The following is a 23,288-nucleotide window of genomic DNA, read 5'->3' on the forward strand; positions in this document are numbered from 1 at the left end:
TGAGACAGAGTTTTGCTCTGTCACCCAGGCTGGAGTGCAATGGTGTGGTCTTGGCTCACTGCAACCTCCGCCTCCTGGGTTCAAGTGATTCTCCTACCTTAGCCTCCCAAGTAGCTGGGATTACAGGTGTGCACTACCATGCCTGACTAATTTTGTGTTATTAATAAAGACAGGGTTTCACATGTTGGCCAGGCTGGTCTTGAACTCCTGACCTCAGGTGATCCATCCGCCTCAGCCTCCCAAAGTGCTGGGATTATAGGCATGAGCCACCACGCCCAGCGGACCTTTTTTTTTTTTTTTTTTTTTTGAGATAGGGTTTTGCTGGCTCTGTCGCTCAAGCTGGAGTGCAGTGGCACAATCACAGCTCACAATCACAGTTCATTGCAGCCCAAGTGATCCTTCCACCTCAGCCTCCCAAGTAGCTGCGATCACAGGTGGGCACCACCACACCTGGCTAATTTTAAAATTATTTTTGTAGAGACAGGATCTCCCTATGTTTCCCAGGCTAGTCTCGAACTCCTAGGCCTCAAGTGACCCTCCTACCTCGGCCTCTCAAAGTACTAGGGTAACATACGTGAGCCACCACCCCGGTCTGGTTTCCTGATTAAAAGCCAGCAGCCTTGGGGAAATCAAGTAACAACAGTATAATCAAACACAATTTTAATACCTGGGCTAGAGTGCAATGGCACAATCTTGGCTCACTGCAACCTCTGCCTCCTGGGTTCAAGCGATTCTCCTGCCTCAGCCTCCCAAGTAGCTGGGATTACAGGTATCTGCCACTACACCTGGCTGATTTTTGTATTTTTAGTAGAAACGGGGTTTCACCATGTTGGCCAGGCTGGTCTCAAATTCCTGACCTCAGGTGATCCAGCCACCTCGGCCCCCACAAAGTGCTGGGATTACAGGCGTGAGCCACCATGCCTGACCTTAAATGGTTTTAAACTAGGTTTTAAGATGTGCAAAATTATTTGCTTTCCAGAAACCAAAAGAAAAAATACTTTTTATCAACCTGTGTCAGTGGACAAGGATCCCAGCTCCCCAGTCAGCCACTCATCCAGTACCTCTAACTGTTGGCAAACCAGAAGATACAACTGAGACATCAGGTACAAATAATTAAGGGAGAGAAAGCACATTGTACAAATTTTATTAGGAATGGACAAGATTTTACTTGGTTGAGAGCATTTCAAGTAAAATTCTTTATTTGGTGATAACAGAATTACAATTAGTGTACCTTTATGCAAATTTAATACTGTTTAACTTTTGTAATAAGATGAGCTGTTTTAATCCATGTAAAAGTGCCAGGAAATGTCATAATTGCTGTAGCACTACTGTGATTACCTCTAAAAAATACAGGAATATTCTCTAGCTTTATCAGGAATATGGTTTAATATATTGCCTGATAGTATCATTAGTGCAACAATTTGTCTTCATTTCCTACCCTTTCATTTACACACACAGATGCTTACACGGTCATTGATGTTGCCTACAATCCTGATGTTCTTCAGGCAGCAGAAAAGAACCAAGTGAAAAAAAATCAGTTAATTCAGATGGCCATGAAATGCATTGAGGAGCAATTCCAGTTCACCCTCTCACACTCTTACCATATTACCAAATTTAGAATAAAAGGAAGCATTCAAAGAATGAAACAAAATCTGATAGGAATCCAAACTGATTCCATAGATTTAAGAGAAAAAATGAGAAGAGGTAAGTTGATGATTGTAAATGGAAAATTAAACTGCTTTAAGATTTTTTTTGCATCCTGTATACATTTTGAAAACTAGAAATCTCTATTTTAAAAGGTGAGAAACTTAAGATAGAAAATGTATATATTAGATATTAGAAATATCATATCCTTGATTTTAAATCCTGAAAATTTGCAATCAAATTATTTGGTTTAAGATTCTTTTGGCTTAAGATTCCCAAACTAATATAACTGCAGCTTTATCTACCATCTCTACTAACACCACATATATTACAGCTCATAGTATTTTATGTTGTGGATTTTTTTTAATCTCCCCTCCACCCTTTTTTTCATAAAGAACTAACTCTTGGACAGATACGAAGCAGTACTGTGAGCAATCCCGATCATTTTCCTCAGCTGTTACTCCCAAAAGACCAAGTTTCAGGCAAAGCAGTGTGTCTGATAGAAGAGATTTCCAGTACTGAAATCCAGGTGGAGATAAAGATACCAGCCTATGAACTAAAAATTGTGCATGATCACAATGAGAAACCTCTGAAAACTGAGTTGAAAGTTGAATTACCTGGTATTAATTCTGTCTCTCTCTGTGACCTTAGTGTTTCTGAGGTAAGTTGAATAGATAATACTGTAAATTTGTATCGGCCAGCATTCACTATATTATGCCATAGTAACAAACTACATAATTTTAGGGGCTTACAATGATTTGCTCAGATTACCCGGTGAAGGAGCAATTCACATCTCGGCAAAGGGAAAATAGAAATGATCAAACCATGCAATGGATGGTAATACTTCTACTTAGACATGACACTTCATGATATCTTCTACTCACGCTCCATTGGCCAAAATAAGTCACAAGGCCAATTCTACATCAGTAGGACTGAGAAGTGTATTCTCAAAGACAGTCACAGGAAGTCATATGGCAGGGATGTACTATCCTCTTACAGAAGAGCAAATAGTTAGAGTCAGTCCTACAATCTACCACAGACTACACTCTCGGTCGCAAATACTTGCTTCTTTCTGTAAGGAAAACACCTCCAATCCCAGTATCAGACTCCAAAGGACAGAATTTTGCATTCTCTTCTTCTTGAGCCATGGACTAAGACATATAAAGAAAAGTTATATGCTCCCTCAGTCCCATCCATCATGAAATGTGGAATGGGGAGAAGATAACCATAATTAACCATCTCAATTCAGAAATGGGAAAAATAAGACACACTGCAGTTACTGGTGCACAGCAATTCTGAACTCCTAGTAGGCAGGCATTGTGAGGGCTCCTTTTCTGGAGGTAGAGGATGTTCTTACTTAAGGTTCCTTGAGAAAGTTCTGTAATTACCTAGCTCCCCAGTTCCATTGTTTTCCACGACCTTTCTTCAGTCTTCAGGAGGATGTTTTCTTTTTTTTTTTTTTTTTTCCTTTCCCACTATCCACCTTGGTCACATCTGAAGAGTATTGGAGAATGTGCCATTCTCAGATGCTAAGTAGCCTTTTCAGCCTGGTTGCTGCTCCTGGTATCTTGGGGCTCAAAGGATTGTTTTAAATTTTGAAGTCAGTTTCTTTTAGTCCAGGCTGGTAGCATTTGGATTCCAGTCAGTGATACCCATGATTCCTTTTTAGACATTGCCCGTATTTCCAAGACTTACCTGTCTCTTTAGACTTAATTGCTGTTATTTTAGCCAAATATAAGGATTTACTTAAGTTCACCTTAATACATTCAGAGGTTTTGGCCAGGCATGGTGACTCACGCCTGTAATCCTAGCACTTTGGGAGGCCGAGGGGGGCAGATTGCCTGAGCTCAGGGGTTCGAGACCAGCCTGGGCAACATGGTGAAACCCTGTCTCTACTAAAATACAAAAAAAACATTAGCTGGGCATGGTGGCGGGCGCCTGTAGTCCCAGCTATTCGGGAGGCTAAGGCAGGAGAATTGCTTGAACCCGGGAGGCAGAAGTTGCAGTGAGCCGAGATCAAGCCACTGCACTCCAGCCTGGGCAACAGAGCAAGACTCTGTCTCCAAAAAAAAAATAAAAAAAAAAAAATCAGAGGTTTTAACAAAGCATAAAGGTTTAATCTTTGCCTCTATATTGCCTTAATCAGCCTTGGTTGACAGAAATAATTTCTCAATTTTATTCCTTACTGTCTGAAAATAAAAATTAGTTCTACTTTTCAGTCATTGAGTCTTAGAATTTTGGGGTTCTATAAAATCCATTTTTTTTTTTTTTTTTTTGAGACAGAGTCTCTATTGCCCAGGCTGGAGTGTAGTGGCACCATCTCAGCTTACTGTTGGGCAACCTCTGCCTCCCAGGTTAAAGTGATTCTCCTGCCTCAGCCTCCCGAGTAGCTGGGATTACAGGCACGTGCCACCAAGCCTGGCTAATTTTTGTATTTTTAGTAGAGACAGGGTTTTGCCATTTTGCCCAGGTTGGTCTCGAACTCCTGGCCTCAAGTGATCCACCTGCCCTTGGCCTCCCAAAGTGCTGGGATTACAGGTGTCAGCCACTGCACTTTAAGCCACCCTTTTAATTCGACTTGCAACATGGTCCATTCTAAGCTCATCTTTCTTGTAATATCCTGTTAAATGTAGTGAACAGAACCAACACGTTACCAACCATCTATTTTCCCACTTCTTCACCTAAAGCCACATATCAACTAGGCACAGAGTATTTGTCATCCAAATTACTGTGATAGTTTCACTAAAGCCTTCATCATTATGAAACATGGATCACTACCTTTCCAGGCTCCAGTAAGTTTCCTTGCTGTTTGCTGGTCAGCCCACATAATTTCGGATGGCAACACTCTACTATGGTGCTGTATCAGTTAACATGTGATGTAGTGAGCAGCAGTAACCACCTTAAAATCTAAGGGATTTACAACAGTAATTTTTTGCTCATTCCAAGTCACATGGCAACAAATGGGATCTTCTTATGGGAAAGGAGTGAATAACTGGGAAGAATAAGTTAGTATCGCAAATTTTAAGCAGGAAATAAATATCTTGGTTTATTATTCTTAGGATGATTTATTGATTGAAGTATCTGAGAAGTACAGATTACATCTGAATCTTCCAAAACCTATTGATACTGAAATGACTACAGCAAAATTTATCAAAGAAAACTCCACGCTAATCATCACAATGCCTTTGGTGTAAAAGAAGAAGAGCATCATGTTTTGGTTTTCAGTGCTAAAGTCATGTGAATTAAAGGACCTTCGTTATGCCTAAAGCAGTAGTGGTTTATCTTAAACACTAATTCCATTATTTTCTAAGTTCATTTTGACTGAGATTTTCTCTTCAGTTGTTATGATTATATATACATACAATTTTTTTGAGACGGCATTTCGCTCTTGTTGCCCAGGGTGGAGTGCAATGGCACAATCTCAGCTCACTGCAACCTCCACCTCCCGAGCTCAAGCAATTCTCCTGCCTCAGCCTCCCGAGTAGCTGGGGTTACAGGCACGCACCACCACACCTGGCTTTTTTTTGTATTTTTAGTAGAGACAGGGTTTCACCCTGTTGACTAGGTTGGTCTCCAACTCCTGACCTCAGGTGATCCACCTGCCTCGGCCTCCCCAAGAAGTGTTGGGATTACAGGCATGGGACACCACGCCTGACTATGTCTTATATTTTTAAACTCACTTCTTCTTCTCAAATAAACATCAACCAGAAACTATTAAAAACTATTGCCATGACACACTTGTTTTAAAAATATCTTAAGTAACTTATCATTTGGGAAAATTCTAATTGTTTCCAAGTAACAAGTGAGAACTCTTGGTTTACTGCTTGAAAAAGTCTCTAGTAAATTTTTATATCAGGAAAAAATTCCGGACTGTGTAAGAAGTTTTTTATTACCAGGGTGGGTTGTATCAGTGAGTCTCCTCCAATAATAAAAATACAGGGCCAGATATAATATTCAAGCCTATTTAACCTCTGTACTTAATTGAGACTGAGTCTCGCTGTGTTGCCCAGGCTGGAGTGCAGTGGCACAATCTCGACTCACTGCAACCTTCGCCTCCCAGGTTCAAGCGATCCTCCTATCTCAGCCTCCTTAGTAGCTGGGACCACAGGCATGTGCCACCACGCCTGGCTAGTTTTTGCATTTTTAGTAAAGAAAGGGTTTCACCATGTCGGCCAGGCTGGTCTCCAACTCCTGACGTCAAGTGATCCATCTGCCTCAGCCTCGCAAAGTGCTGGCATTACAGACGTGAGCTACCGCACCCAGTCCCTAACCTCTGTATTTCAGTTAAACAACTCTGCCAGGAGACCCAGCTACCCAGCCAGACATTTATCAGATATAGACTTGTTGATAGATTGGATACAATGACATAGTAACAGCAAACAAAATATATCTTTCTTTTTCTTTTTGAGATGGAGTCTTGTTGTTGCCCAGGCTGGAATGCAGTAGTACAATCTCTGCTCACTGAAACCTCCACCTCCTGGGTTCAAGCGATTCTCCTGCCTCAGCCTCCAGAGTAGCTGGGATTACAGGCGCCCACCACCTCCCCTAGCTAATTTTTGTATACTTAGTAGAGACGGGGTTTCTCCATGTTGGCCAGGCTGGTTTTGAACTCCTGACCTCAGGTGATCCACCCTCCCTGGCCTCCCAAAGTGCTGAGATTACAGGCGTGAGCCACCGTGCCCGGCATGCAAAATATATCTTGTATTTGAACAAAAAAAGTAGTTGACATTGCAACAAGTGCTTTTCTCCTAAAGAAATGATCAGAATTACAAAAGTGATGTACTTTCAACTATCATTCATCTCTTCTAAGCTCTGAAATACAAAGGTACCAACTATCCAATTTATACACCAAGTAAGCCATATACAGACTTTACACATCCCTTAATTATCTTTTCTAGATACAAGTTTCCTTTAATTATCCTTGTAATAAAGTTTCTAGTTCAACATACAGGCCAAAGTTCTTACTAATTTTAAAACTTTTTAACTATAGAAACTAATGTTGTATAACAGAAATAACTGATACATGACATTTAACAGCAAATATAAATTTTTTTTTTTTTGACAGAGTCTTGCTCTGTTACCCAGGCTGGAGTGCAGTGGCATGATCTTGGCTCACTGCAACCTCTGCCCCCTACCCAGCCCCACCCCAGGTTTCAAGTGATTCTCCTGCCTCAACCTCCCCAGTAGCTGGGATTACAGGTGCCTGCCACCATGCCCGGCTAAATTTTTGTATTTTTAGTAGAGACTGGGTCTCACCATGTTGGCCAGGCTGGTCTCAAACTCCTGACCTCAAGTGATCTGCCCACCTCGGCCTCCAAAAGTGCTGGGATTACAGGCGTGAGCCACTGGGTCTGGCCTAAAAGCAAATACAATTTTCTTAAGCCTGGTCTGGATTTTTGGGTTTTTTTTTTCCCCTTGCCTCAAATCTCCTTCTTGAAGGCCTGGCCTGGATTTAAATTCTACTAGCAACAGGATAATTTATCTCCTGAAAAATTTCTGGAACTGTATCATGTCCTAAAATTAACAAACCTATTCTCAACCCTCAAAAAAATGTGAGTCTCACCTTATCTTTCCTCCTACAAAATCACTACCAAAATGTATTTCCTAAAAATTCCTAACCACATAGAAGTGAATCTCTACCCTTGCACTCAGTACTTAGAAGCTACTTACATCAGTATCTGTGTTTGTATACTCATTAAAATGCACATCAAGACCTAATATACTTAAAGTGGTAAAATTCACATTCTAGTTATTTTCCAAAATATTCTCACTCATTTTATATTAATAAAAACAGTTCTACCTTCCCCTCCCTACAAAAAACAAAACGGCCCAGGAAGGGCATTAACTAATAATGAACTATGGACTGGTTTAAATAGGAATCTTACTAAGATTTCTTTTTCTCAAAATTCAAAATTTGGAGGCTGGGCACGGTGGCTCACATCTGTAATCCCAACACTTTGGGAGGTCGAGGTGGGCAGATCACAAGGTCAGGAGATAGAGACCATCCTGGCTAACATGGTGAAACCCCGTCTCTACTAAAAATACAAAAAATTAGCTGGGCGTGGTGGCACATGCCTGTAATATCAGCTACTCGGGAGGCTGAGGCAGAAGAACTGCTTGAACCCAGGAGGCAGAGGTTGCAGTGCACTGATACCACACCACTGGACTCCAGCCTGGGCGACAGAGCGAAACTCCATCTCAAAAAAAAAAAATTGGAGACCAGATTTTTCTACAGACTTCATTTTAGATCATTTATCAGTAGTGATGATGATTTCCCCCATGTATTCCAGGACTTGTGCGTTACACATGATGAACATTCCTCCTATCTCTCTAACGTACTTATTTACTCCTTTCTAGATCATACCTTGGGATACCCTAACGAACTTCACAATCACAACCTTCAGAATTGGGAATAAATCACCTAACACAACCAGACCACATTTTCCATCTTGGTAATAAGTTTCACACCCCAACATGGGGTGCTTCAGGAACTCTTTGAGCTTAAAGTGTTAGATTATATTCTCCTAAATGCAGTCCATATTTTACCAATTACGTAAACTCAAAATTTATCTGTATTGCGAGCTTATACATACATGGCTGTCCCTAGATCTAAATAATTTAAATGCGAAAATAATTACCAACAGATCAAAAATTAAACCAGACATATTGAAGATTTATACTTTAATTTTAAATAATCACATATGAACCAAAACACTCTTTTCTTTCTTATTAAAACTTTTTTCTTTCAGTTCTGGTAAGAGACTGAATTCAGATTTAGATTATAGCTCAGATTAATTTTTAACTCAACAATGTTTATTAGAAGGCAACTAATTTTTTTTTCCCCCAAGGGAACAACAGAACCACAAGCATTAGCGAAAGACGAATTATCTTTGAAGTTTTGAATGTTTGAACCAGACTTGGGTCATATTGATGATGGTCCCTTGTGATAAGCTTGTTTCTTTTGGATAATTTTCAACCTAAAATTACTAATTACTGAAAAATCAGATGAATGTATTGTTTTCATAATAATACAGCAAGGTAAAAGGCTGTGTGGAATATATGGAGTGTCACTTGTGCACCAGGTAATAATGAATATTTAGAAACAGATTCAACACTGAAACACTTAAAGCAAATTTCAGGGGCTAACTCCACATATTACCTATACAAGAAGCACTGGTCAGATTCATTTTAAGTAGTCATAAATAATTTCAAATATTTATTAAAACACATAAATATTAATAGAAAGTCTGGAATTATGATAATGTTCCCAATTCATTTTTATAATCCAGAATATCGCCTCCCTCCTTCCCTCCAAAAGAAAGGCAAAATCTAACAAAATGGAAAAAAGTTCTTAGGCTAAAAGGTAGCAACCTCGTTAATTTTTTCTCTCCAACAGTATTTTAGGGCTTTCTTATTTTACATGGGATGATGCTGGAGTAGAGGAAAACAGAACACTCTTTTACATACATTTAACTTTTTTACTTTATCCAAGTAGAAATTACCATTTTGTTTTTGGCATTTTTAAGCACTCCAAAATGTTTACCAATGTACCCCTCCTCTTCTTTTCAGACAGGATTTGGGATAAATGAACTTTGGCACACATCTAACTCTAGTAACCATATTTTACATATGTACACTTATTCCATATCTATTCCTCAGTTATTTGATAGCATTTTCCACAGTGGAGTAATAAATTCTGTTCATTAGGTTCATTTACAATGAACTACCAGTTAATCTTGGAAAATTTTAGTTTCACAGCTTCTGTTAAATTCTATTAAGAATGTTTCTCTTTTGGAGGTAACTGTTGAATTCTGTACTCAAAATTACACATTTGTTTAAACAAATATCCACACAAATTCTCATTTATATCAAGTAGCTGATTTATATTTAGATTATCTCAAGAGGAGGGGAAACAACCATGTATAGGGATTCATAGAAAATAAACAATCAGCTGAAAAGGTCTAAGAAAATGTTGACTTTGAAAATTTCACTTATTTTCCTTGAAGTTTTCTACCCTTCCCATCAATGGTAAACCAATATCATGTAATGGAAAATTTCAAACCAGGGTTAAATTCTAAAGTAAAGCTTCAATTCAAGCCCTTCCCCCACGAGAATTAATTTTCCTGACTTCTCCTTCTCTCAACATCTAAGGAGAACATTTTAGGCGATTAAATTTCAGAACTTCAAGGTTCCATCCGGGTTACCTTTATGTCCTTTTCTTTAGGTTCTACCTATTCTACATTTCCTAGTGGAAGTACTTATCACCAGAGGGCTAGGCAAGGCCACATGTCCCTTAATTAGGAGTACAGAGCTAAAAATCTGGTGTCGGATTATTAAATGTGCACAATATTTGGGTGTAATCGGCATTTTAAAAATTCAGTAATGCCCATTATAAATAGCTTATCTGGACAGACTCAATAATAAAATAACTGGTTAAAATAAAAGAACCACCTGTTTAATAACATAAATATCTTGATAAGAATGAATCACTGTGACCTGGAAGAGTTTAGAAATTCTTGAGTTAGTTACAACAACATGGTGACAGGTTTTTCAAGGTACTTTCTAAACTCAGCAAGCCACTGGGCTCCAACTGCTCCATCCACCACCCGGTGATCACAACTGAGTGTAACAGACATCATGCTAGCCACATCAAACCTAGAAAAAGAAAAACATTTTAGATATTCTGAAATAAAAGACTGCATTTCAGCCAGTAACCACCCAAATGCTCACTCCTACCCTATAATTCCAACCAGGTAATATTTCCTTCTACTCTTCCAGTGTCCTATACCTTTAGCTCAAATTAACAGCTTGAAGAAACAGACCAGATACCTGGGGTAGGAGTGGGCAATGGGCCAAATCCTGCCCTCTGCCTATTTTTATTGATTAAAAGTTTACTGCAATTCATTTATGTCTTGTTTATGCCTCCCTTCATATTACAATGGCAGAGAATTTATAACAGCGGCCATATGTCCCAGAAAGCCTAAAATACTTACTATATGACTGACAAAAAAAAAAAAAAAAAAAANTCACCTAGAATAAGGTTTCCACCTCAAATAGGACTAACTGTATTTAGTAAAGAAAAGTTGCTGCCTTGAAGAATTTTATCATATATATATATATATATAATTTTTTTTTTTTTTTTGAGACAGAGTCTCACTCTGTGCCCAGGCTGGAGTGCAGTGGCCGGATCTCAGCTCATTTGCAAGCTCCGCCTCCCAGGTTCACGCCATTCTCCTGCCTCAGCCTCCCGAGTAGCTGGGACTACAGGCGCCTGCCACCTCGCCTGGCTAGTTTTTTGTATTTTTTTAGTAGAGACGGGGTTTCACCGTGTTAGCCAGGATGGTCTCGATTTCCTGACCTCGTGATCCACCCGTCTCGGCCTCCCAAAGTGCTGGGATTACTTTTATTTGAAGATGCAATATACCATGCCAATAACTGTATATAAAACTGAGACTCTGGCCAGGCACAGTGGCTCATTCCTGTAATCCCAGCACTTTGGAAGGCTGAGGTGAGCAGATCACTTGAGGTCAGGAGATCAAGATCAGCCTGGCGAACATGGTGAAACAACATGTCTACTAAAAATACAAAAATTAGCCGAGTGTGGTAGTACACACCTGTAATCCCAGCTACATGGGGGCTGAGGCAGGAGAACTGTTTGAACCCGGGAGGCAGAGATTGCAGTGAGCCGAGATGGCACCACTGCACTTCCGCCTGGGTGACAGAGTAAGTGAGACTCTATCTCAAACAAATAAACGAAAACACTGATACTCAAAAACAGGTATGGTTGACCCTCCATATATCCATGGGTTCTGAATCCATATATTCAACCAACCATGGATCAAAATATCCAGAAAGTAAACAATTCCACAAATGTCCATAAGCATAACTTGGAATTTGCTGCACACTGGGTACTACACTGGATCCATGTGAATGAAGTGCTGTTTAGGTATTGTATTATTATAAGTTGAGATTAAAGTATACAGAAGAATGTGTGTAGGTTATATGCAAATACTATATCATATTATATAAGGGACTCGAGCATTGTGGATTACGATATTCAAGGGGGTTCCTGGAGCCAATCCCCTGAGGATACCACAGGACAAGTGTATACTGTAATAAAAATTAGCTTATGATTTGCCCTCTATTTTGGCACTTACCCTTTTTCATTATCTGCTGGAACCAGTTTATCCTCTGAAGCACCAATTGCCAAAATACATGCTTGAGGTGGGTTAATAATAGCAGAGAAATTCTTAATTCCAAACATTCCTAAATTGGAGATCGTAAAAGTGCCACCCTAGAGGAAATAATATTAAAAATAAATAATATTGTTTGTCAACATAAATCAGAAAACTTGATAAATGTTCTGTGAAAAGACCTTAAGCTAAAAAGGTGCAAGGTCTTAAGAAAGGCCTGAATGGAATACATATTACTGAAGATATACAACCATTACAATACGAACAAAAATGTCAGCTGGAGAATGTCTTATTTTCAGATAATGTCTTCTTTTGGATATGTGATTCAATTTTTCTTTATTTTCAGAGCCGTGTGTCAATAAGAATTACGTGGCAAGGCTGGGTGCGGTGGCTCATGCCTGTAATCCCAGCACTTTGGGAGGCCGAGGGGGGTGGATCACAAGGTCAAGAGATCGAGACCATCCTGCCCAACATGGTGAAACCCTGTCTCTACTAAAAAAACAAAAAATTAGCCGGGCGTGGTGGCAGGCCTGTAGTCCCAGCTACTCGGGAGGCTGAGGCAGGAGAATCACTGAACCTGGGAGGCAGAGGTTGCAGTGAGCTGAGACTGTGCCACTGCACACCAGCCTGNCCATCCTGCCCAACATGGTGAAACCCTGTCTCTACTAAAAAAACAAAAAATTAGCCGGGCGTGGTGGCAGGCCTGTAGTCCCAGCTACTCGGGAGGCTGAGGCAGGAGAATCACTTGAACCTGGGAGGCAGAGGTTGCAGTGAGCTGAGATTGTGCCACTGCACTCCAGCCTGGCGACAGAGTGAGACTCTGTCTCAAAAAAAAAAAAAAAAAGATTACGTGGCAGGCCAGACACAGTGGCTCACACGTGTAATCCCAGCACTTTGAGAGGGTGAGGCAGGCGGATCATTTGAGGTCAGGCATTTGAGACCAGCCTGGCCAACGCAGTGAAACCCCATCTCTACTAAAAACACACAAAAAATAAAAAATAAAAAAATTAGCCAGGCGCAGTGGCGCGTGCCTGTAATACCAGCTACTCAGGAGGCAGAGGCAGGAGAATTGCTTGAACCTGGGAGGCAGAGGTTGCAGTGAGCCAATATTGCGCCATTGCACTCCAGCCTGGGTGACAAGAGTGAGACTCTGTTTAAAAAAAAAAAAAGAATTATATGGCAGAATCAAAAGGTGAAAAATGCAATACATGCATTATGCAAACCTTAAAAATAACATAATTAGAAAGCAATAATCAACACCTTACCTGGAATTCATGTGGCTGTAGTTTACCCTCTCTTGCTTTGGTTGCTAAAGAAACGACATCATTGGCAATGGTTTCCAGTCCTTTTATATGTGCATTAAACACAATAGGTGTGATGAGTCCTGCAGGAGTACTGACTGCAACACTGACATCAACAACATGATTTCTGTTTAAAAAGAAAAATAAATGTAATCAAAACCTGTTTATGAAGAGCCTATGTGCCAGGTTAAGCAAGAATACTTACATTTACTTCAAAAAGTTTTTGAACCAATGTGTGTTATTGTTCAGCCAAAGACGATGTCTATCCTAATTTTTAAATTTTGCTGTGCCCTCTCCTTGACTTGTAGTTATTAAAAATGAAAGAGAGAGCTGGAAACGGTGGCTCACGCCTGTAATCCCAGCACTTTGGGAGGCTGAGGTGGGCGGATCACTTGAAGTCAAGAATTTGAGACCAGCCTGGCCAGCATGGCGAAACTCTGTCTCTACTAAAAATACAAAAGCTGGTTGGGCATGGTGGTGCACACCTGTAGTCCCAGCTACTCAGGAGGCTGAGGCAGGAGAACCGCTTGAACCTGGGAGGCGTAGGTTGCAGTGAGCTGAGATTGTGCCATGCACTCCAGCCTGGGCAACAGAGCGAGACTCCATCCCCCAATACTGCCCCTGCCCCCGACCCCACCACCCACCAAGAAAAAATAAAAGAGAAATGTGTCAGTAGCAGTAGCTTGGTTTCACACATATCATCTAACATCCCCTGCCATCTGCCTTGACCCACACATGAATGCCACCAATCAAAACTCCTTGGATTTTGAGTGGAAGTACATTGGCTGGAGTTGAGTCTCTACAGGTAGTTTGAGCAGATGAAAGTAAGACTGGAGGGAAAGAACTGCATTGTAGCAAGAAAAAGGAGTGCTCAGGATACATGGGTGGTGGTACCTCAGAAGTACGTAAAAGTAAGGGTTCCCAACCTTTTTTTTTTTTTTTAACAGAAAATCAGATCTTGTATTGTCATCAAGTACAGAGTTCCAATCTTTTCTACAGCAGGTGCCCCTATGCATCTGGATCTTATCTCAGAGAATACCTTTTTAACACTGAAAATATTCAAATTACTTTAAAAAAGAGAGAAACTATACTGAAATTCAGTTATCAAACTGTTCAAAAAACAAAATTATGACAAATGTGCTTCTGTATTCACTCAATAATAAGATCTTGTTGCAGGTCTAATAATGGCAATCACTTTGAAGCAGGCATGAATAAAATAACATTTTGAGATATATATAACTACAATGAGATTTGAAAATAACTGATTTTTACTGGTCACCAGACACAAGTACTGTTAACATTTGATCTGTTCTCTACATTTATAAAAGGAAGAAATGCTAAATGTTAGTAGAGGTTAGTTAAAAAAAAAAAAAAAAAAAAGGTGATTCCCCCCCGGCCCCACCCCAACTGAAGTTCACAAGCTGATGGATTTTATCCATGGTCTCCTTGGGGTCTGCGTAAGGGCCCCTGCTACTGTTCTGTAATTGAGAAAAAGTTAAGTCTTCACACAAAGGCACAGCTCTGCCTCCAAAGAACTCCAGCTCTCTCTAGGCACAAGCGCGGTGGCTCAAGCCTGTAATCCCAGCACTTTGGGAGGCCGAGGCGGGAGGATCACGAGGTCAGGAGATCGAGACCATCTTGGCTAACACGGTGAAACCCCGTCTCTACTAAAATACAAAAAATTAGCTGGGCGTGGTGGCAGGCGCCTGTAGTCCCAGCTACTCGGAGGCTGAGGCGGGAGAATGGCGTGAACCCGGGAGGCGGAGCTTGCAGTGAGCCGAGATCGCGCCACTGCACTCCAGCCTGGGCGACACAGTCGGGACTCCGTCTCATAAAAAAAAAAAAAAAAAAAATTCAGCAGACCATGCTGTAAACTGTCATCAGGCTTTGTTGTTCCATATATAGCACAGGCAGAACAGATTCAGAATAATCCTTAAGGGCTCTAGGATTTTCAGAATGGTAAATGAGCACTGGCCTCAACTTGAAGTCACCAGCTGTATTACCTGCTAACAGAATCAACCTGTCCTTTGAAGCTCTAGAGCAAGGTATGGACTTTTCCTCTCTAGCTATGAAAGTCCTGGATGGCATCTTCTTCCAATATAAAGCTGTTTCATCATCTTAGCTGTATCTTCTCAATAATTTGTACTTCACCCTGTACTTTTATGTTATTATAGCCTCCTTTCCTTCAACCTCATGAACCAACCTCTGCTAGCCTCAAACTTCTGTTATGCAGCTTCCTCACCTCTATCGGCCTTCAAAGAATTGAAGAGAGTTAGGGCCTTGCTCTGAATGCTTTGGCCTAAGGGAATGCTGTACCTGGTTTAATCTTTTATCTAGACCACTCAAAACTTTCTCCATATCAGCAACAAGGCTGTTTCACTTTCTTGTCATTCATGTGTTCACCAGGATAGTACTTTTCATTTCCTTCAAGAACTTTTTCTTTGTATTCACAAGTTGTATGCACAAGAGGCCTAGCTTTCAACCTATCTTGGCTTTTGACATGCCTTACTCATTGAGCTTAATCATTTCTAGCTTTTAAAGTAAGAGACATGAAAGTCTTCCTTTCACTCAAACACTCAGAGGCCATTGTAGAGTTACTAATTGGCCTGATTTCAGTTTTATTGTGTCTCAGGGAATAGGGAGGCCCAAGGAGAGGGAGAGAGACAGAGGAACAGCTGGTTGATAATTCTATCAACCAGTCAGAACACATGCAAAATTTATCAATGAAGTTTGCCATCTTATATGGGCATGGTTCATGTGGCATCGAAACAATTACAATGGTAACATCAAAGATCCTTGATCACAGGTCATCATAACAGATAGAATAATAAAGTTTGAAATACTCTAGGAATTGCCAAAATGTGACACAGAGACAGGAAGTGAGCAGATGCTGTTGGAAACATGGTGCCATCAACTTGCTTGACAGACGGTTGCCACAAGCCTTCAATTTATAAAAAAGCTCAATAAATCAAAGTGCAATAAAGCGAGATCTCACAAGTAGATGGCTCTCACTTCACACCCACACAGTAACAAGTACTGAAGACAGAGAGAAACTGGAACACTTATCCACTATTGATGGGAAGGTAAAACGGTGCAACTGCTTTGAAAAATAATGTAGAAGTTTCTCTAAAAATTAAACATACTTTTACCCTATGACTCAGATATTCCATTACTAGGAATCTACTGAAGAAAAATAAAAATACATGTCCACACAAATAATTAGCATCATTCGTAATAGCAAAAAACTGGAAAACAAATGTTAATCAACTGGTGAATGATAAAGAGGTATACTGAATACGATTAAACACTATTCAGCAATAAAAAAGAATAAACTACAGATACATGCTACAACATAGATGAGTCTCAGAAATATTTTGCTAAGTGAAAGAAAGCAAATGCAAAAGACCGCATATTTTATGATTCCATTTCTTTTTTTTTTTTTTGAGATGGAGTCTCACTCTGTCACCCAGGCTGGAGTGCAGTGGTGGGATCTCGGCTCACTGTAAGCTCCACCTCCTGGGTTCGCGCCATTCTCCTGCCTCAGCCTCCCCAGTAGCTACAGGCGCCTGCCCAGACTACAGGCGCCTGCCACCATGCCTGACTAATTTTTGTATTTTTAGTAGAGAGACGGGGTTTCACTGTGTTAGCCAGGCTGGTCTTGATCTCCTGACCTCATGATCCGCCCACCTCGGTCTCTCAAAGGCTGGGATTACAGGCGTGAGCCACCGCGCCCGGCCTGTGATTCCATTTCTATATAAAAGGTCTAGAAAATACAAATCTATAGATTCAAGCACTAGAACAGATTGCCCAGGGGCTGAAGGTGAAAATAAGAATTTACTATAAATGAGCATGAGTGATCTTTTGGGGGTGATGGAAATTTCTAAAATAAGATTGTGGTAAAGACTGCATAATTCTGTACCTTCAACAAAAGTCAAGAAATTGTACACTTAGAGCAGGTACATTTTATGATATGTAAAATGGCAAATTAAAGTGTTAAAAAGTGTCTACATGCGGCCAGGCACGGTGGCTCATGCCATAATCCCAGCACTTTGGGAGGCTGAGGCAGGCAGATCACGAGGTCAAGAGATTGAGACCATCCTGGCCAACATGGTGAAATCCCATCTCTACTAAAAATACAAGGATTAGCTGGGTGTGGTGGCGTGTGCCTATAGTCCCAGCTACTCAGGAGGCTGAGGCAGGAGAATCGCTTGAACCTGGGAGGCGGAGGTTGCAGTGAGCTGAGATAGCACTACTGCACTCCAGCCTGGTGACAGATTAAGACTCCACCGCAAAAAAAAAAAAAAAAAAAAAAGGGTCTATATGTTGGCACAGAGGGGAATTAAAGGAATATTAAAAAAAAAATCCTGCCTCCATCTAGATTTTAAGTATCCTGTATTTATATTTAAGGAATATAAATTCCTTGAATGTTTGCTGCTGTGACAATCATCATGGTGGCCATAGCATGGAAAAGGAATGCATCTAAAAACAAGGAACAGGAAAGCCCAAACAGCATCCTAAAAGGAGATAACTGAAACGTATGTTCAGTAACAGTGGCTAACTCAGAATGGCACAAGAAGAGGGGTTTAGAGAAGTACAATAGTTAAAAATAGGCCTTGAATGAATTACAGAAGACTGTCAATGCCTTAAGCAAGCTATTTCTGCCAGGCTCCAGAAAACTCTCCATGAGTCAGTAATATGAATAATGCTGAAAACAGGAAGACTAATTTAAAGTCTGTTTAGTGGGCTGAATGTGGCCCTCCAAAAGATAAGTCTTTGTCCTAATCCCTGGAATCTATCAATGTGACCTTATTTGGAAAAAGGTCTCTGGAGGTATAATTAGGATCCTGAGATAAGATCATCCTGTATTATCTAAGTGACCCTAAATCCAACGCCAACTGTCCTCTTAAGAGAAGAGAAAATACAGACACAGAGGAGAAGGCCATGTAAAGATGGAAGAAGAGGCTGGAGTTATGCAATCACAAACCACTAAATGCCTAGAGCCACTAGAACTGGAAAAGGCAAGGAAGGATTCTTCTCTATAGTCTTTGGAGGGAATGCATTGCCCCTGCTGAAACCCTGATTTCAGACTTGTTTCCAGAACTGTGAGATAATGAATTTGTTTTAATCCATCAATTTTGTGGTCATTAATAATGGTAGCCCTAGAAAACTAACAGTTTCTAAAGAATATTAGATGCCCAGATGTTCTCCAAGAGAAGAATGACCAAGGAAAAGTTAGAACCAAGAGTTTACCCAATAGGTTTGATCAGATTAAGAAATGGTTTAATGGTTTCTGAAACTCCCCTCCTAGCTTGTGGAGTTTCAGAAAGAATTCACATGTACATAGAAAACTAGCCTTCCCTAAAGCAATTATTAAAATCAATTAGGTTAGCATTCATGGTATAATACATGTCTTAGTCATACACAATTATTTTCATAGGCATACAAATATTAACACTGGACACACACATACTCTAAAAAAGATTAACCAGGCCGGGCACAGTGGCTCAAGCCTGTAATCCCAGCACTTTGGGAGGCCGAGGTGGGCGGATCACATGGTCAGGAGATCGAGACCATCCTGGCTAACACAGTGAAACCTGGTCTCTACTAAAAATACAAAAAAAAAGTAGTCGGGCATGGTGGCGGGCACCTGTGGTCCCAGCTACTCGGGAGGCTGAGGCAGGAGAATGGCGTGAACCCAGGAAGCAGAGCTTGCAGTGAGCTAAGATCGCACCACTGCACTCCACCCTGGGGGACAGAGGAAGACTCCATCTCAATAAAAAAAAAAAGTTAACCAAATATAGATTTATATTTATTTGTTATTATTTTTTGAAATGCAGTATCACTCTCACTCAGGCTGGAGTGCAGTGGCGCGATCCTGGCTCACTGCATCCTCCACCTCCCAGGTTCGAGCAATTCTCCTGCCTCATCCTCCCGATTAGCTGGGACTACAGACGCGCACTACCACACCTAGCTAATTTTTTTTTTTTTTTTTTTTTAGCAGAGACAGGGTTTCGCCATGTTGGCCAGGCTGATTTCAAACTCCTGACCTCAGGTGATCCACCTGCCTTGGCCTCTCAAAGTGCTAGGATTACAGGTGGGAGCCACCTTGCCCGGCCCCAAATATAGATTTAATCCAAATTTGTGCTATAATCAATTTGGGAGGATGATGTTATGTGTGTGTATGTAGGAAGGGCATAACAAAGCTACCTTTTTTTTCTCTCTAGTCCCAAGACTGGAGCTAAAGCTAAATATTAATGTTCTTTAACAGGAAGTCAGTCAATAAAATAAATGAAAAACTCATAAAAGGCAACAGAAAAATATTTGGAAATCTGCAGGTAAATAAATACCAGAATAAACAATAGTTTAAAAGTTGTATTTAAGGGCCAGGCGTGGTAGCTCACGCCTGTGATCCCAGCACTTTGGGAGGCCAAGGTGGCAGATCACAAGGTCAGGAGTTCAAGAACAGCCTGGCCAATATGGTGAAACCCCCATCTCTACTAAAAATACAAAAAAAATTACCTGGGAGTGGTGGCTCATACCTGTAATCCCAGCTTCTCGGGAGGCTGAGGTAGGAGAATTGCTTGAACCCGGGAGGTGGAGGTTGCAGTGAGCCAAGATCGTGCCACTGCACTCTAGCCTAGGTGACAGAGAGAGACTCTATCTCCCCCCCAAAAAAAAAAAAAAAAACCGTTGTGTTTGCCTCCTGGGAACTGACCTCTTATTAAGGGAACAGTATTCCAACCTAAATTTAATATTTATTAAATTTTTTTTTTTTTTTTGAGATAGAGTTTTGCTCTTATCACCCAGACTGAACTGCAATGGCACAGTCTCGGCTCACTGCAACCTCTGCTTCCTGGGTTCAAGCAATTCTCCTGCCTCAGTTTCCTAAGTAGCTGAGATTACAGGCACGCACCACCACGGGACCCAGCTAATTTTTGTATTTTTACTAGAGACAGGGTTTCATCATGTTGGCCAGGCTGGTCTTGAACTCCTGACCTCAAGTGATCCACCCGCCTCGGCCTCTTAAAGTGCTGAGACTACAGGTGTGAGCCCGGCCCTAAAATATGAATAAATATTAGTAAGTGTGGTATAATATATACTTGGGTCTTTGTTCCCATGTTGCCAGTTCCTGTCATAGAGACCCTAAAACCGGAATTTCCTGAGTGATAGGAGTATCTTTTGTGATTTATAATGAGCCCCTTATATAATAAGCTCCATGATGGATATTTAGGGCAGGATCCCTGCGTAACCTCGGGATGGGGCCAGTCACTAGAAGGGTCAAAATGACTAGAGGATTTGAGAGTCGGAACTTTTAGCTCTACCTACTGACCTAAGGAAAAGGGGAGGGAGATGTAGGCTGGAGATCCTGGAGATCAAGCTCTACAAAGACTTTTTTTTTTCCCTTTCCTTTTTCTCCCCAGCCCCCTCTATCAAGACTCTTCAACAAGATTTAATGAGCTTCCAGTTGCTGAACTGTGGAAGTACTGGAAGGGTGGTACACCCAGAGAGGATACGGAAGCTCTGCACCACCCCACCTCATACCTCTCCCTAGCCATCTCTTCATCTGGTGTTCACCCGTATCCTTTGCAATATCCTTTATAATAAACATAAGTGTTTCCCCAAATTCTGTGAATTGTCCTAGCAAGTTAAACCCAAGAAAGAGGTCACAGGAACCAGTCTGTAGCCAGTCAGTTACAAGTATGAGTGGCCTACACTTTTGACTGGCATCTGAAGTGAGGGCAGTCTTGTAGGACTGAGCCCTCAGTCTTTGGGATCTGACACTATCTACAGGTAGACAGCACCAGAATTGAATTTAATTGAGTTAGAGGAATTCACTGCAGAATTCATTGCTTGGCTGGTATGTGGGGAAACCCTCCCCACCCCTGCCTCTACTCATCTGGTCACAGAATTGGTGCTGTGACTGTGTGACAGTAGAGTACAAAGGAAAAAAGTTCGTTTGTTTCCTTTCAGAATAAGAATAACATAAAAGCATCTATACATTAGAAAACAAATAGGCTTAGGAGTCAGAATCTTGGTTCTAATCACAGTCCTAACACTAACTTATTAACTCGGGCAAGTTACTTAACTCACTGAGCCTCAGTTTCTTCATCTAGAGATGGAAGTGAAAGCACTTAAATCATAAGGTGGTCATGAGAATTAAATGAGATAAAAGAGACACAATGAGTACCATAATACTCTATACCATCATAATATTAACAAGTACTCGTTTTAATTTTGCCCCTGAAGCTCAGGAGAACTCATGGGTGAATGAAAATCATCTATTTAACCCTACTTTGTGACAGTCATTATCAACTTAATTACACATATTTGTTCACTAATCTCCCTTTGCTGAACTCATACAAAGAATCTATAGCCTTTACAAGCTAAATCCAGCAGTATCTCAGGCTGGGCACAGTGGCTCACACCTGAAATCCCAGAACTTTGGGAGGCCGAGGCTGTAGAACTGCTTGACCCCAAGAGTTCAAGACCAGCCTGGACAACAGAGCAAGACCCTGTCTCTTTAAAAAATAAATAAAAAACAACAACAACAAAAACAAGGTTGAAAATTGGAGCCAGAAAGAAAAAAAAGTAAAAGCAGTATCTCATAAATATTTTGTGTTGTTTTCAAGTTGTTTGACCTATGTAAGTGATCTGCCTCTCTGTATTCCATTTATCCTTATCCCCTCACCTCCTATTCACATATTAAATAATATAAGAAAACTAGTGATGGATATATATCGCCCCCAGGTATACTTACTGTCTTATAACTGTGTCCATCCAAGAAGAATTTGCTTCGGGAACTTTTAAACATGCCAAAGCTGAAGCTTTTATGATGAAGTCATTGACAGAAATTTTGCTTCTCCCTTCTAAAATCTGGAAAGACAAGAACAACTGTAGTTTCCTTTTTTTTTTTTTCTAATTTTAATTTTAAGTTTCAGGGTACATGTGCAGGATGTACAAGTTTATTATATAGGTAAACATGTGCCATGGTGGTTTGTTGCACCTGTCAACCCATCACCTAGGCAGTAGGCCTCACATGCATTAGCTATTTTTCCTAATGCTCTCCCTCCCCAGACAACTGTAGTTTCTAAATTCTCTCACCAAAGAGTAAAACTGTATAATCTTGAGAAAAGGAGGAGGAGAAAGAGAATATACAAATACCCTGAGGTAGAAAGAAAGAAATGAAACCAAACATTGGTTCCTTCATCTTTTTAAATGCAGACTCTTAAGGCTGTTTTCTGGTAAGTACTGCTTTAGCATATCCCATAAGTTACGGTATATTATGTCATCATTTTCATTCATCTCAACAATAACAAAATTTGGTTCTTTGAAAAGATCAACCAAATGACAACCACAATGATAAATGTTTAGTTAGACTGACCAAGAAGAGGAGAAAAGACCAGAATTCCTAAAATTAGGAGTGAAAGAGGGGACATTACTATCTACCTTACAGAAGTAAAAAGAATTATAGGGAATATTATGAACGACCATACAGACATAAGCTACCAAAACTGAACCAAGGAGAAACAAAAACTCCGAACAGACCTATAACTAACAAAGAGATTGAACTGGTAATTTAAAAACTACCCACGTAGAAAAGCTCAGACCCAAATGGCTTCATCAGTATTCTACCAAACATTAAATAAGAATTAATATCAATTCCTCACAAATTCTTTTAAAGAAAAATCAAAGAAGAGCAAGAAACACTTCCCCACACATTCTATAAGGCCGGTATTAGCCTGATACCAAAACCAAAGACGACATTAGAAGAAAAAACAAAAAAAAACCTACAATAATCTCTTACGAATACAGATGTAAAAATCTTCAGCAAAACACTAGGAAATAAAATCCAGCAATATATAAAAAGGATCATTCACCATTATCAAATGTGATTTATCCCAAGAATGCAAATTTCCATTAACATCTGAAAATCAATTAATGTAATAATGTCCTAATAGAATACAGGACAAAAAACACATAACCATCTCAACAGACACAGAAAAAGCATTTGATAAAATTCGCATTTGATAAAATTCAATACTCCTTTTCATGATCAAAACACTTTTACTAACTAGGAACAGGAAGGAACTTGCTCAACCTGATCTAGGGAAACCTCACAACTATTTAATGATCAAAGACTTATTCTCCC

General features: G+C 40.4%; 2 protein-coding genes across 6 annotated transcripts in view; one reads left to right on the forward strand and one right to left on the reverse strand.

Moving 5' to 3' along the window:
* PIH1D2 (PIH1 domain containing 2) overlaps nucleotides 1–4,905 on the forward strand; it is a 7,155-nt gene extending 2,250 nt beyond the window's left edge. For all 5 annotated transcript variants that reach the window (XM_017883197.1, XM_017883199.1, XM_017883196.1 and 2 more), the window contains 4 exons: nucleotides 980–1,103; nucleotides 1,459–1,704; nucleotides 2,040–2,305; nucleotides 4,704–4,905. In XM_017883197.1, the coding sequence (XP_017738686.1) occupies nucleotides 980–1,103; nucleotides 1,459–1,704; nucleotides 2,040–2,305; nucleotides 4,704–4,838 (771 nt within the window). In that variant the 3' untranslated portion in view covers nucleotides 4,839–4,905. The remainder of the gene's footprint in view (nucleotides 1–979; nucleotides 1,104–1,458; nucleotides 1,705–2,039; nucleotides 2,306–4,703) is intronic.
* A 3,551-nt stretch (nucleotides 4,906–8,456) lies between these two features.
* Nucleotides 8,457–23,288, reverse strand: part of DLAT (dihydrolipoamide S-acetyltransferase) — a 38,287-nt gene continuing 23,455 nt past the window's right edge. The window contains exons 11-14 of the mRNA XM_017883195.1: nucleotides 21,897–22,012; nucleotides 13,103–13,265; nucleotides 11,802–11,938; nucleotides 8,457–10,299 (exon numbers count right to left, since the gene is read on the reverse strand). Of these exons, the coding sequence (XP_017738684.1) occupies nucleotides 10,170–10,299; nucleotides 11,802–11,938; nucleotides 13,103–13,265; nucleotides 21,897–22,012 (546 nt within the window). The 3' untranslated portion in view covers nucleotides 8,457–10,169. The remainder of the gene's footprint in view (nucleotides 10,300–11,801; nucleotides 11,939–13,102; nucleotides 13,266–21,896; nucleotides 22,013–23,288) is intronic.

Source organism: Rhinopithecus bieti, unplaced genomic scaffold (assembly GCF_001698545.2).
Source record: "Rhinopithecus bieti isolate Rb0 unplaced genomic scaffold, ASM169854v2 scaffold_11964, whole genome shotgun sequence".
Classification (NCBI taxonomy): domain Eukaryota; kingdom Metazoa; phylum Chordata; class Mammalia; order Primates; family Cercopithecidae; genus Rhinopithecus; species Rhinopithecus bieti.